At 43.6% G+C, this 14,315-nt stretch overlaps 1 protein-coding gene across 3 annotated transcripts in view; it reads right to left on the bottom strand.

Annotated features, from left to right (window-relative positions):
• LOC126260192 (UDP-glycosyltransferase UGT5-like) overlaps positions 1-14,315 on the bottom strand; it is a 369,168-nt gene that overhangs the window by 105,434 nt on the left and 249,419 nt on the right. For all 3 annotated transcript variants that reach the window (XM_049957468.1, XM_049957470.1, XM_049957469.1), the window contains one exon: positions 4,082-4,267. In XM_049957468.1, coding sequence (XP_049813425.1) covers positions 4,082-4,267 — 186 coding nt within the window. The remainder of the gene's footprint in view (positions 1-4,081; positions 4,268-14,315) is intronic.

The raw sequence follows: 14,315 nt of genomic DNA, 5'->3' as shown, positions 1-14,315 counted from the left end.
TTGAACTTCAGCCTGCTGCAACAAATTGTTTCAACATTCAGGCCCTTTCAGCCAGCCTCTGCAGCAAATTGCAAGCGTTTTCATTGGTCATTTCCTGCTGCTACCAATAACACCCCTTTGGAACGTGTTGTTTTCTGCAAGGACATTTTGTAGTTAATTTACAACAGATACTTCAAAACATCTGTCTTTATAGGATAGTTACTAGCACCAATCAGTCAAGTAGGCTTCGATGGCGAACCGGTTTAGACAAAGCACCTGAATGGACGAAGTGCCCTTCCATCAGATGCTGGAAACCAGCTCTGGCATCCATAATAGCCAAGAGAACGATCTCATGGCATGGTCACGTGGCCAGGAGTAGCGCATTCTGAGACAAAAGAAAGAAAAAAAGGACGCAGCACAAAGGAATTATCCGAACGAGACGGAAATAGGTAGATGTGATGTTCGTGGACAAACAAATAATTACAATTTCAGAAACATTGGATGATTTATTCACGAGGAAGAACTTCAAAAACTGAGCAAGTCAGTAAGGCGTTGGTCTGCAACTGGCCCTTATGCAAGCAGTTATTCGCCTTGAAACTGATGCCGCGGATGACAACCAAAGCAGTCTTACTATGAAAAGAAATTGCATCCCAGTTGTCGAGCCGTCTCGCAGACTACATCAGGCTGGTATTCCACCGCTGTCTGGGGCATTTCCGTACACTGACTGGGGCAGAATCGTCTTCAGTGATGGGTCCCACTTCGAACTGAACCCCAATGACCACCAAAGACACGTTTGGCGACGGCCCAGACAACGGTGGGATACCAACCCGAGGGTCACCTGTCATGTGGCTCGACAACTAGGCTGACGGTCTGGGGTGCCATTCCTTTTCAGAGCAAAACCCTTTCGTAGCCATCTGCGTCACGATTATAGCATCGGGATACGTCGACGATATTCTGCGCCTCGTTTTGTTGCCCTTCATGGCAAGCCATCCTGGGGTTACATCTTCCTTCTTCACACGGCGAGAATTTCTACTGCTTGTCTTCAAGCTTGCCAGACCCTATGTTGGTCAGCAAGGTCTCCCCAGTTGAGAATGTTTGGATCATTATGGGCAGGGCCCTCCAACCAGCTCAGGATTTTGACGATCTAACACAACAACTGGACAGAATTTTCCGCAATATCTCTCAGGATGGCATCCAGCACCTCTCAATCAATACCAAGCCGAACAACTGCTTTCATAAGGGCCAGAGGTGAACCTATGCATTACTGAATTGTTCAATTTGAGAAGCTCTTTCTCCTATTTTTGTGAAGCTGAACAATTTGTTTGTTTATTCATGTTTATCACATCTACCGATATCTGTCCCGTTTTCATAATGTTTTCTTGTTTTGGCGTCCTTTTATTTACAACCACTGTTTTTGTTTTGGAGACCCTATTTAGTTTATACAGCCAACGGCCTTGCCGTAGTGGTGAGACCAGTTCCCATCAGATCACCGAAGTTAAGCGCTGTTGGGCTCGGCTGAAACTTGGATGGGTCACTGTCTGGGTCTGCCGAGTGTTGTTGGCAAGTGGGGTGCAGTCTGCCCTTGTGAGCGAATCGAGGAGCTACTTCACTGAGAAGGGGCACTACTGGTCACGAAAACTGGCAATACCCGGGAGAGCGGTTTGCTGACCACATGCCCCTCCGTATGCACATCCAGTGATGCCTAAGATCTGAGGATGACAAGGCGGTCGATCGGTGCCGTTAGGCCATCAAGACGTTCGTTTTGATTTTTTTATTTTAGATTTTTTTATTTTAGTGTTACTGCAATTATAATCTTCAGTCTTACTTTAAAACGTGCTGTTTAGAGTTCTCCGATTTTACAATATAGATCGGAGTTTATCTCCACGTGCGGTACACAGTTTTAATCTGCTACATGGTTCCAACAAAGCAGACTGCATTTGAAAAAAAAAAAAAAAAAAAAAAAAAAAGGTTCAGATGGCTCTGAGCACTATGGGACCTAACATGTGATGTCATCAGTCCCCTAGAACATACAACTACTTAAAGCTGACTAACGTAAGGACATCACATAAATCCATGCCCGAGGCAGGATTCGAACCTGCGACCGTAGTGGTCGTGCGGTTCCAGACTGTAGTGCCTAGAACCACTCGGCCACTCCGGCCGGCAGACTGCATTGCAGATTGCTGAGGTCATCGGTGCCTAGGCTTACGCACTATTTAAACTAACTTATGCTAAGAACAACACACACATCCATGCCCGAGGGAGGACTCAAACCTCCGGCGCAAGGAAGTGTAAACGTGCCCCACACTAATGCATTAGCATATTTACAACGTTTGGCTGCCATATTATAATTACAGCCCATAGTGGACCTTCCTGAGTACCTACACTTTAATTACAACAAGCCGGTAGTAGATAGCTACCGGCGGAAGTAAAGCTGTAAGGACGCGAGAACACTGCCAGTGAAAGTCAAGGTTCTACGTTAGAGTCCAAGTCTGGCACATAGTTTTAATTTTGCACGAGTGTTTGTACACTACTGGCCATTAAAATTGCTACACCACGAAGATGACGTGCTACAGACGCGAAATTTAACCTATAGGAAGAAGATGCTGTGATATGCAAATGATTAGCTGTCAGAGCATTCACACAAGGTTGGCGTCGGTGGCGACACCTACAACGTGCTGACATGAGGGAAGTTTCCAACCGATTTCTCATACACAAACAGCAGTTGACCGGCGTTGCCTGGTGAAACGTTGTTGTGATGCATCGTATAAGGAGGAGAAATGCGTGCCATTACGTTGCCGACTTTGATGAAGGTCGGATTGTAGCCTATCGCGATTGCGGTTTATCGTATCGCGACATCGCTGCTCGCGTTGGTCGAGATCCAATGACTGTTAGCAGAATATGGAATCGGTGGGTTCAGGAGGGTAATACGGAACGCCGTGCTGCATCCCAACGGCCTCTTATCACTAGCAGTCGAGATGAAAGGAATCTTATCCGCATGGCTGTAACGGATCAAGCAGCCACGTCTCATTCCCTGAGTCAACAGATGGGAACGTTTGCAAGACAACAACCATTTTGCAGCAGCATGGACTATCAGCTCGGAGACCATGGCTGCGGTTACCCTTGACAGGAGCGCCTGCGATGGTGTACTCAACGACGAACCTGGGTGCACGAACGGCAAAACGTCATTTTTTCGGATGAATGCAGGTTCTGTTTACAGCATCATGATGATCGCATCCGTGTTGGCGACATCGCGGTGATCGCACATTGGAAGCGTGTATTCGTCGTCGACATACTGGCGTTTCACCCGGCGTGATGGTATGGAGTGCCATTGGTTACACGTCTCGGTCACCTCTTGTTCGCATTGACGGCACTTGGAACACTGGACATTACATTTCAGATGTGTTACGACCCGTGGCTCTACCCTTCATTCGATCCCTGCGAAACCCCACATTTCAGCAGGATAATGCACGACCGATTGTTGCAGGTCCTGTACGGGCCATTCTGGATACAGAAGATGTTCGACTGCTGCCCTAGCCAGCACATTCTCCAGATCTCTCATCAACTGAAAACGTCTGGTCAATGGTGGCCGAGCAACTGACTCGTCACAATACGCCAGTCACTGCTCTTGATGAACTGTGGTACCGTGTTGAAGCTGCATGGGCAGCTGTATCTGTACACGCCATCCAAGCTCTGTTTGACTCAATGCCCAGGCGTATCAAGGCCGTTATTACGGGCAGAGGTGGTTGATCTGGGTACTGATTTCTCAGGATCTATGCACCTAAATTGTGTGCAAATATAATCACATGTCAGTTCTAGTATAATACTTTTGTCCCATGAATACCCCTTTGTCATCTGCAGTTCTTCTTGGTGTAGCAATTTTAATGGCCAGTAGTGTAGTTTATTTAACGAAGTCATATGTAACCCCCTTGTTAGGACTTAAAAGGTTTGACTGCTTGAAGAGCGATAGATTTGTAAAGGCGAAATTTTTTTATCTGTCTGTTCTACATGCATTCTCTTCAGTTTTGTTTAGCTTGTCGTGGGCGTGCTGTGTGACTTATAGTTTTGAGCCAAAAATAACTCCTAAATATTTTGCTGCCGGTACCTGCGGGAAGTAGCTGAGGACGTGCAAGTCGTGTCCTCTCGCAGCTAGCGCCTTCATCAGCGGTTCGAAGAAGTCGAAGTGGCTCTTCCCGAAGTGCGGGAAGATGGCGAGGATGCGCGCGGCGGACGCGGGAGCCGCCAGACTTGCCACCAGGAGCAGCACCAGCGCCGGCCCGCGGAGCTGCATCTGCAACACAGCAGCCGACACTAGAATGCAGCGCGATGCTGCCGAGAAGTATCCGCAAGCAAAAGCTGCAACAAGAAGCTATTTGGAAACGAGTCACGTCACTTTCTAACGGAATTACTAGAAACGTAACGTCTCCACGAACGTACATGGTTACGAAGTCTGCTCTACATGGACGAATTTAGCAAACAGTCATCGCCTACAAGCAGCGACTGCGAGAATTAATGTACAGCTAAGCAGGCGCAGACAACGTATTATTCGATTTATTATTAGTTTCGCTCATCAGAGGTGAGAATCTTCAGATATTTCTTTCGCTGATGATAACATGTTACAAGTTGAAAGACCCACTCGCACAACTGTCAACAAAAAGTGGCGTGAGCTGTGTGTGGATGCACGAGTTGCCATCAGGGCAATGAATATTTGGAGATGCTAATATAAATCAAATAATATACGATCTCTGGCGGTTTATGAGTACATTATCACAGAATAATACCATTGGTTCCTTCTTTGTACAACGTTACTTTTGAGCATTTTTACCCAATTTATGTTTTTTCTGTAACTAGCTGATGTTATGTATTATTGCATTCTGTTTCATCAATGGATGCCGAAACAGCCTCTTCAGCATAATGACTGACGCCTCCAGGCATACGCACTGAGTAGCAAGGTCATCCATCTGACCGTATCCATTCCCATTGTTCATTGCCTCTTGGCAATGCCGATGGTTAACAAACCGCTAATCTTTCGCACTTGTATCCCTCTTAAGAGGGAATCAGCACACTTGCACACTTCCGAACGAATAAAACAACTGAAGTGAGCCAGTGTGACACATTTTATTTATTGGGAAGTGTGCTGATTCCCTCGTGAGAGGGATACAAGTGCGAAAGGTTAGCTGTTTGTTAACCATCGGCATTGCCAAGACGCAATGAACACTGGGAAGGGATACGATCAGATGGATGACCTTGTGACTCAGTGTGTATGTCTGGAGGCCTCAGTAATCATTCTGAAGAGGCTGTTTTGGCAACCATTGATGAAACAGAGTGCAAATAACTACAGATGGTGGTGTGTGTTGGAAAGTACGATGTCTGTCATTTGAGATTCAAAGTAATACTCGGTTCATTCCAGCGACTGGCAGACAAGGTTGAGAATACCAGCCTCAGCTCACGGAACTTCAACGGATCTCACAATATGCAACATAATCCTCAGAACTTATTACGGGCACCTGGTTTGGACTCGAGTGGGAAACTCAAACCACAGACTTGGAATGCTCTATAATAAGCCATGCGGGAATATCCCGAATTACTAGGGCTAAGACTCAAAGAACTGTCCCTCCTCCTTCTCCCCCTTTTCCTCCTCCTCCTGGGAGAGGAGACTATTAAAATATCAAAATCCTTACCAAAGGACTCACAGTAATATTAAAATCCTTGCATTCAACTGACAAAGGACTCGCAGTGCATCAGGTGCCAGAGTTTGGAGCACACCAAAAAATAGTGGGAGTCTCATAATATTAGGCACAGACAGCTGGCTGGCTAAGACCAAAAATTGAAGGCTATGAGATTTTATGGATAAATATAAGTGTATATCGAGAAGATAACCCATGGAAAGTGGCGGGTTGCTGTACTCCTGCCCCATCAGGCTCCTCCTCAGGGGGCGGATCGAGGAACGCTCACTAGATGTAGTGGGTACCGAGGAAACAAACTACTCAGGGTGTGTGAAATGCTCTCTTATTAAGCTTTTGGAATTATTACGCAGGAGTTATCTCTCTCTCTCTCTCTCTCTCTCTCTCTCTCCTCCCCCCTCTCCCCCACCCAAAAAAATGGTTTTTTAACTGTGAATAAGTGGTGGTTCAAACTTCCAATAAACGTTAGTAATGTCAGGTAAAATTTTTAAAAAGGAAACCGAAAGCGAAGTTTGCATCATATGATGGATACTGATATGGTTAGTATATTCAGAAAGACTGATACAAAAAGAAGAGAGATAATTTCAAGGGGTCACGTTACAGCCGAGGGTGTGTCACGTTACAACTGAACACACATTATTACGTGAAAATTTAGCTTACGATGAACAAAGAACTTTCTGTCTGAAGCAAACGATTCCTTTAGAAGGTGTGCTGCAATCGGTCTTAGAGTGACAAGAAGAGCGGAGAATTCTACAGAATTGTATGACACTGTGTATTCGTCATTGTTGTTGTTTTCAGACCGAAAACTGGTTTGATGCAGCTCTCTACACTACTCTATCCTGTGTAAGCATCTTCGTTTCGGAATAACTAGTGCAACCTACATCCTTCTGAATCTGCTTACTGTATTCATCTCTCTCTCTCTCTCTCTCTCTCTCTCTCGCTACGATTTTTAACCCCCAAACTTCCCTCCAACAATAAACTGGTGGTCCCTTGATGTCTCAGAACGTGTCCTATCAGCCGTCCCCCTCTTTTAGTCAAGTTGTGTCACAGATCTCCTTTCTCCCCAGTTCTGTTCAGTACCTCCTCATTACCTACGTGATCTATCCATCTGATCTTCAGCATTCTTCTGTAGCATCATATTTCAAAAGTTTCTATTTGCTTCTTGTCTAAACTGTTTATTGTCCATGTTTCACTTCTGTACATGAGTCCAGAAAAATACCTTCAGAAAGGACTTCGTAACAGGTAAGTCTATATTTGATGTTAACAAATTTCTCTGCTTCAGAAATGATTTTATTCCATGACCAGTCTCCGTACATCGACTATCATCAGTTATTTTACTGCCCAAACAGCAAAACTCATCTACTACTTTAAGCCTATCATTTCCTAATTAATTTCCTCATCATCACCTGATTTAATTTGACTACACTCCATTATCCTTGCTTTGCTTTTGTTGATATTCATCTTATATCCCCCTTTCAAGACACTGTCCATTCTACTCAACCGTTCTTCCAAGTCCTTTGCTGCCTCTGATAGAAGTACAGTGTCATCAGTAAACCTCAAACTTTTTTTCTCCTCCTTTGGCTTTAATTCCTACTCAAAGTTTTTCTTTGGTTTCCTTCAATTCTTGCTCAATACACAGATTGAATAACATTGGGGACAGGCCCTGTCTCACTCGTTCTCAATGACTGGTTCCCCTTCATGCCCCTCAACTCTTATGACTGCTGTCTGGTTTGAGTTGTAAACAGCCTTTTGTTCCCTGTATTTTACTCCTGCTACCTTCAGAATTTCACAGAGAATATTGCAGTCAACACTGACAAAAACTTTCTCTAGTTACCAATGCTACAAATGTCAGTTTGCATTTCATTAACCTATCTTCCAAGATAAGTCGTAGGGTCAGTACTGCCTCGCGTGTTCCTACATTTTTCCGCAATCCAAACTGACTTTCCCTGAGGTCGGCTTGTACCAGTTTTCCCACTCTCCTGTAAGGAACTTGTGTTAGTATTTTGCACCCATGACTTATTAAACTGATAGTTCGATAATTTTCACATCAGCCAGCAACTGATAGCACACAAGAATTTCAAATCAACAGAGACAGAAACTGAAGCTGGATGTGAGATTTTTACATAAGGCCCAGGATCAATGGTGAGCATATAACTGGGTCCTTCCATCAACCACCAGCCTCATCGCTAGAAGTAACCTAAAGCGTTAGAACGAACTTCACCTAACTAACACATTTATTTCCCAATCACAGTGTAATCATTGGAGGAACTTAAAATGTCCAACAATCGTTGAGAGGGAAATTACAGTTTTGTGAGTGGTGGGCATGACAAGACATCCTGCAAAACAATACTAAATGCTCTCTGTGAAAACTACATAGGAAGCTCACTTATCGTGAAAATTATCATGAAAAGACTAAATCTAATGGAAATAAATTGCCCCCAGATTCTCTGAGGATCTCCGTATTGAAGCTCATGTCAGTGACTGTTATGCAGTGATGCAGTTAACACCAGTAAAAAGCTTTATATATTCACTGAAGTAGATGAAGAGGCACTAGTGACATATATCAAAGAGGAACTTGAAATATTTGGCTCTGTGCAGACCCTGTAGCAGAACTGTAACTCAAGATCAGAAGAATAGTTGACCAAGGAATGCACACATATGTACCTACTATAACAGTTTGTGGCGAAAGAATGCTCCATGGTATACAATATCTGCAAAGGAAGAGGACAAAGGTCACAGGTTCGAATCCTGCCTCAGGCATGGATGTGTGTGATGTCCTTTGGTTAGTTAGGTTAAAGTAGGTCTAAGTTCTAGACCTCTTACAAAATCCAAAGAAAGTCTGCTCGAATGTGAGTGCAAGCAGTGGAATCAAAATTAGTGTCCAGACACTCGTAGGTGACACAGGTACTTGAGGGTAAGAAAGCAATAAACAGCAATTATGAATACCGACTTCTATTGTTCTTCTATGAAGAAAAATTCAAGAATACTAACCCCAGTATAAGTCTCACCAATGTACAGTCAGTGGCTTTGGGAAGAGCTAAAATAACTAAAACTGAACAAAGCTCCAGGACTCGTTGCAAACCTTGTCTGAATCTACATAGAATTTTCGTATGAATAAAATCTTACAAGTTTTCAAGTTGCGTCACTCGAGCTTTCGATTGCTCTATTTGCCATCGTCGTCAGGAGTAAAAAATCACTGACTGCTGGGGCTGGCACGATTGCAGCAGGGCCCAAACGACGCATGCGTGGGAGGCGAGTTGCGCAACTCGCAGGTGCTGCAGTCCACTGCGGTATGAGTGACGTCACATGCTGGAAGGGCAGGCGCCATTTTTGAAACTGCGCAACTTGTTCTCCTCGCAAACGTCGTTTCGGCACACTCTTACTGGCGCCAGGTGCTGCCATCAAGCATGTACAAGCAGAAAACCGTGCCAGCCCCGGCAGTCATTGGTTTTCACTCCTGACGACAATGGTGGTGATATCCATCAAGAGCTCGAGTATTCTATCCGAAATGACGTGGCTTGAAAAGTGAGAAGTTTTTATTCAGGCATGCCATCGCGAAAGATTCCGAGGACACAATTTCCATCTGTTAGGCCCTTTTTTTTTTAACCATAATATACCGAAGATATCACAAACAAAGAAAAGCTTTGCCATGTAGTGGGAAGAAAGCACAGGTTACACCCATCTAGAAGAACGGTAGCAGCAGAGATGTAAGAAACTATCGTTCAATACCTTTGATATCAAAATTTTGTAGAGTCCCATATCACGGGCCATTATTATTTGAGGTATCTCAAACACATCGATGCCATTCCGAAAATATCATTAATATGTAACCCATCTCTAGATTTTCTATGCAGTAATTCTTGACTTCTGAAAAGCACTTCGTTCAGTACCAGATTTATACTTATCAAGAGTGGAGGGCCATTGACAGAGACAGAAAAAACTTGAGCAATGGCCCAGGAATGTGAGCTGAGAGCCTTACTGTTCACGCTGTATATCAATGACGTGGCGCACAGTATTATTAATAGTCTCATACTTTTGCAGATGATGCAGTATCCGTAATGACTTTCTGTTCGAAAAAAAGACGGACAGACACGAAGTTAGATCTTGCTTGTGTCTCAAAGAGGTGTAAAAAAGATTTAAATTTTCAGAAATGTAAAACTGTGCAATTCACAAAACATAAAAATGTAGTTCCCTATAGCTCGAATTGAATAACTGTGACGGAAGATTACAATGGCGAGGGGCAGTGTTGCCGGCGTCCATGGTGCCACGTTTGACAAGGCTCTGCGTGTACCTCCCAAAGAGCCGACACTACGAGCACCTAGCACTCGAGAAAATGTTAAGATCGGCTGGTGGCTAGCCCCTACCTGTCGACTCGCTGAACCACAAAGTTACGAAGCTAATCCCAAAAGTAAGGTATCCCATTTTTTTTATAAGTACAGCTGGCCACATTGTTATGAAGAGTGCTTCACACGTTGTGTGTAAACATGCGCACGCCGCGCTGAGGCGCTCAGTCTTGGCTTGGTAGCCGTTGAGAATGGAGCCCCCGTTGGATGTTACCGCCAAGTGCGAATTGCGCGCAGTTATTCGGTTTTTAACGCAAAGGGCACTACGCCGATTGAAATCCATCGCTAATTGACGGAAGTGTATCGTGAGTCGTGCATGGATGTCAAAAATGTTCGTAAGTGGTGCAGAGAGTTTGCAGCTGGTCGGACCGAAATTCACGACGAACAAACGAACGGGAGACCGTCAATTTCTGAGGAGACAGTGTTGAAGGTTGAGAAAAGCATGCGTGAGGATCCGCGGATTACCCTGGATGATCTCTGCACGTTGGTTCCTAAGGTTTCCCGAAGCACCGCTCACAGAATTTTAACGGAACTACCGGAAGGTGTGCGCAAGATGGGTGCCACGCACGCTGACTGAGGATCACATGCGGCAACGAGTTGATGCTTCCCGCGCATTTCTTCACCGCCTTGCAGCCGAACAGGACAACTTTCTGGACTCAATTGTCACGGGTGACAAAACCTGGGCATACCCCTTTACACCTGAGACCAAGCAACAATCACGCCATCATCCTTCGCCAAAGCGACGGAAATTCAAACAAACACAGTCTGCCGGTAAAGTCATGACAACTATTTTTTGGGATCGGGAAGGGGTATTGTTGGCCGACTTTATGCCCCCTGGGACCACAATTAACGCTGACAGGTACTGTGAGACTCTGAAAAACCTCAAACGGGCAATTCAGAACCGGAGAACCTTTGCTCTCCTGCAACAGTTTCAGTCGAACACCTGTCCCCTAGCTTAAAAGAACATTTGGCCGGAAAGCGATTCAGTTGCGACAAGGAGGTGAAAGAAGAGGTTCATAACTTTCTGAACAGCATGGCGGCGAGCTGGTATGAGACGGGCATACAAAAACTGCCACACCGTCTACAAAAATGCATCGACAGAAATGGTGATGATGACGAAAAATAGCTAAATGTTCAAGCTGTAAACTGATGTAAACCATTGTAAAAATAAACAGGTCTATGTACTTATAAAAAATAGGAGACCTTAATTTTGGGATTACCCTCGTATTATAGGTTACAACTCATTTATAAATGACTGTAATATCGACAAATCACTATTGGATCAATTATCTCACACAATATCTGGCTGCACAAACCAGGTGACAGACTTTAGTTTCTTGGTAGGATAGTGGGAAGATTCAGTCCGTCTAGAATGGAAATTGCTTTTCAAAGCATTTTTGTGATCCATTTCAGAATGCTGAGAGTCCCATAACGAGAAGAGCAGACTGGGGATATCGAACGTTACAAAGAAGGACAGTGCAAATGTTAAGGCGTTCATTGACGAGAGTTCGTCTTGGAAATGCCGAGATGTCGAGCTGGCACGTGCTTCAATAGAGATGTAAAGTAACCCAGCAAAAGCCTAGATATGAAGTTTCACGAACCGTTCCTGAGGAATCTTTGAATATACTATGAGATATTGTGTATCGTTGCCGGCACACAGTGGGCCAACTTGATTCAAAACCTGACACAATGGAATAGTGAATATAAAACACTACAAAATTATGTTGTTTTTAGATTCTTTGGGTCGCTGATCAGGGATCAGATATCGAGATCACAAAATTCAAAATGGCGGATCTAAAATGGCGGACCAAAAATTATAAATTAAGCGGATTCGAGCAAAACTTGGGGAATCAAGTTTTGTGAGGTCGCTGATAACGAATTGGAATTCGAAATTGCCGAAATGAAACATTTTATTCGATATTTCATACTTTCAAGTCGAAATCGTAGTCACATTCGTCGCTATTGCTATTAGGAGGGTCGCTGTCGAATTGTCCACCGAGAGAAGTCAGGTGGAGTCAGCTTTTATCTTCTTCAGTTGTCATTTTGTGGTGGTGGTGGTGGTGGTGCTGGCAAGTTCCTAAGGGACCAAACTGCTGAGGTCATCAGTCCTAGCTCACGCTAAGGACGACACACACACCCATGTGTCGAGGGAGGATTCGAGCCTCCGACGGGGGGAGCCGCACGAACTGTGGCGAGGCGCCCTAGACCGCACGTCATTTTCTGGACTCTCGAGATGAATGGATCCGAAGATGCCAGAAGCCTATGAAATACGAAGTGCATCGTTTTCTCACGGGAATATTTGCGTGGAAAACCTTCTCGTTAACGCCGGGTATTCTTATACCGAGTCCCCTGCTCGTCTTCAGATAGCCCACCAATCGGCAAGGGCGCAGCTTCGATTGTGGCATTTCCGTGCATCAGAACTATGTAGACTGATGTCGGCATCGGGCATTACTGTAGAGTATTGAGAGTTGGTGAAGGTTGCACCCCACTTTCGAAAAATATACAATATTTTTCGGAGTTCTTGATAGATATGTTATAGTTTTAGAATTCTCTGTACAAAATTAGAATAGTTCTGCAGCATTTCGCAAAAAAAAAAAAATACAATATTACTCGGGGAAATTTATATCTTGTATAAAAATTATTTGTCACTTTGTGAAAAAAAAATTACGACCAAAATTCCGAATAGCTCCCCGAGAATTCTACAGAAAACCTTAATAACACTTTTTGTGCAGATAATAGTTTATTAGATACCTGTAGTAATGAGGGACCCATTTTTATCGTGTGGCACTGTCGCACGACCATTAAAAACGTACAAATAAGTGCACAGAAATACATTTGGCTCGTTAATTACACCATTAAGATAGTAGGAGAGCCAATTACGGAAGTGGAGCCACTCAGAGGAAATTTTGTAGCCAAAGACTTCGGATAATGTCGGTAGTTATTTTTACGTCGATATGACATTATACCGGTGAAAAATGTCATAAACATACCTTCTGGAGTGCTACCCATCTTATTTTATCCAGACAACTAGACAAGATCGTTTTCGTATTATTAAACAGGTCACATAAACAATATCTGAACAATGTGTCGTCGCTCGATTCAATGTTTACGTCAACTGTCAGGGCACTTATCATACAGACACGAGACTGAATGATGACGCAGTGCTCGGCAATAATGCGCCTGTGCAACCGGCACAAGATTTAGCGGAACTAAAGTCGAAACGCGCACTTCTTCTTCTTCTTCTTCTTCTTCTGTTCTTCCTGAGGGTATTTTAGTTCTATCGTTGCAACTACAAGAAAATGTATAGTTTTTTATTGTTATTTATTTTTCACCAGGCGCATTTCGCTTTATTGAGGTAAAGCATCATCAGAGGTGATGATTTCCGCTTGGTTTCTCGCCTACATCGGGAAATGTCTGCTAGCACATCTTTCGTGTTTTTCTTCTTTTGACACTAATATTCGTGGTTTAATTTTTATTTGCTTTGCAGAACTATGCATTCTTCACATTTTTCACAGCACACTTTTCACACATCACTGTTTTCTGTTGAAGGAGAATTGTAAAGCAGCTACGGACGGTGTGGCAACACAAATGAGGATTTTTCTTGTATTCTGTCCAAGTTTCTGCGACAACTTTCCACATCGTTTATTTTGAAGAGCTGGGCGCTGTTGTTCCATATCTCGTGTCGCGAACAGCTGTGGTTCAGCCATTGATCACGGGATCCGCGTCCTATCTCTGGTTTATTTTTTACGCAATGCTTTATTTAATATAGTGCGCACCATTTAATTACTTGTGAATTATAAACGCGGAATTAAAAATTTCAAAATCAGTAATTAATTATGCATGTTTTGTAACTAATTACCGTTTAACACTTTTCAATTTCAGTATTAGTACGAGGCAGATGGCTCCACCAAAGTTATATAGAAATTATTGCATAGATGTATATGAGTGTGAGCCGAGTCGATTTTAACCACATTTCTTCTAAAAAAGGTTTACTTATACATTTTTGCGATCAGATTTACATAGCGCACTCTTTGAGCCTCTACATATTTTTTTTCTCCTCGAGGTAAATTTTTTACGCAGTCAACAATAATTTCGCTACTGAATGATTCAGTGACGATTACAAAAACTGCGGCAACCAGAAATAACTGAGGATGATCTTAGTTTTTGTTTTTAGTTTGAATAAAACTGTCAGTTCAGAAGATGGTTTTGCCTTAGGGAACGGCTCCCATTCAACGTAAGACGTCACTTCCGGGAGCAAATATCGTGCGACAAATACGACACACAAGTAACGACACGTATTAGTGTATACAGA

The sequence above is a fragment of the Schistocerca nitens genome, chromosome 5 (genome assembly GCF_023898315.1).
Source record: "Schistocerca nitens isolate TAMUIC-IGC-003100 chromosome 5, iqSchNite1.1, whole genome shotgun sequence".
NCBI classification, from domain to species: Eukaryota; Metazoa; Arthropoda; class Insecta; order Orthoptera; family Acrididae; genus Schistocerca; species Schistocerca nitens.
This window is presented reverse-complemented; position numbering and strand designations above follow the sequence as displayed.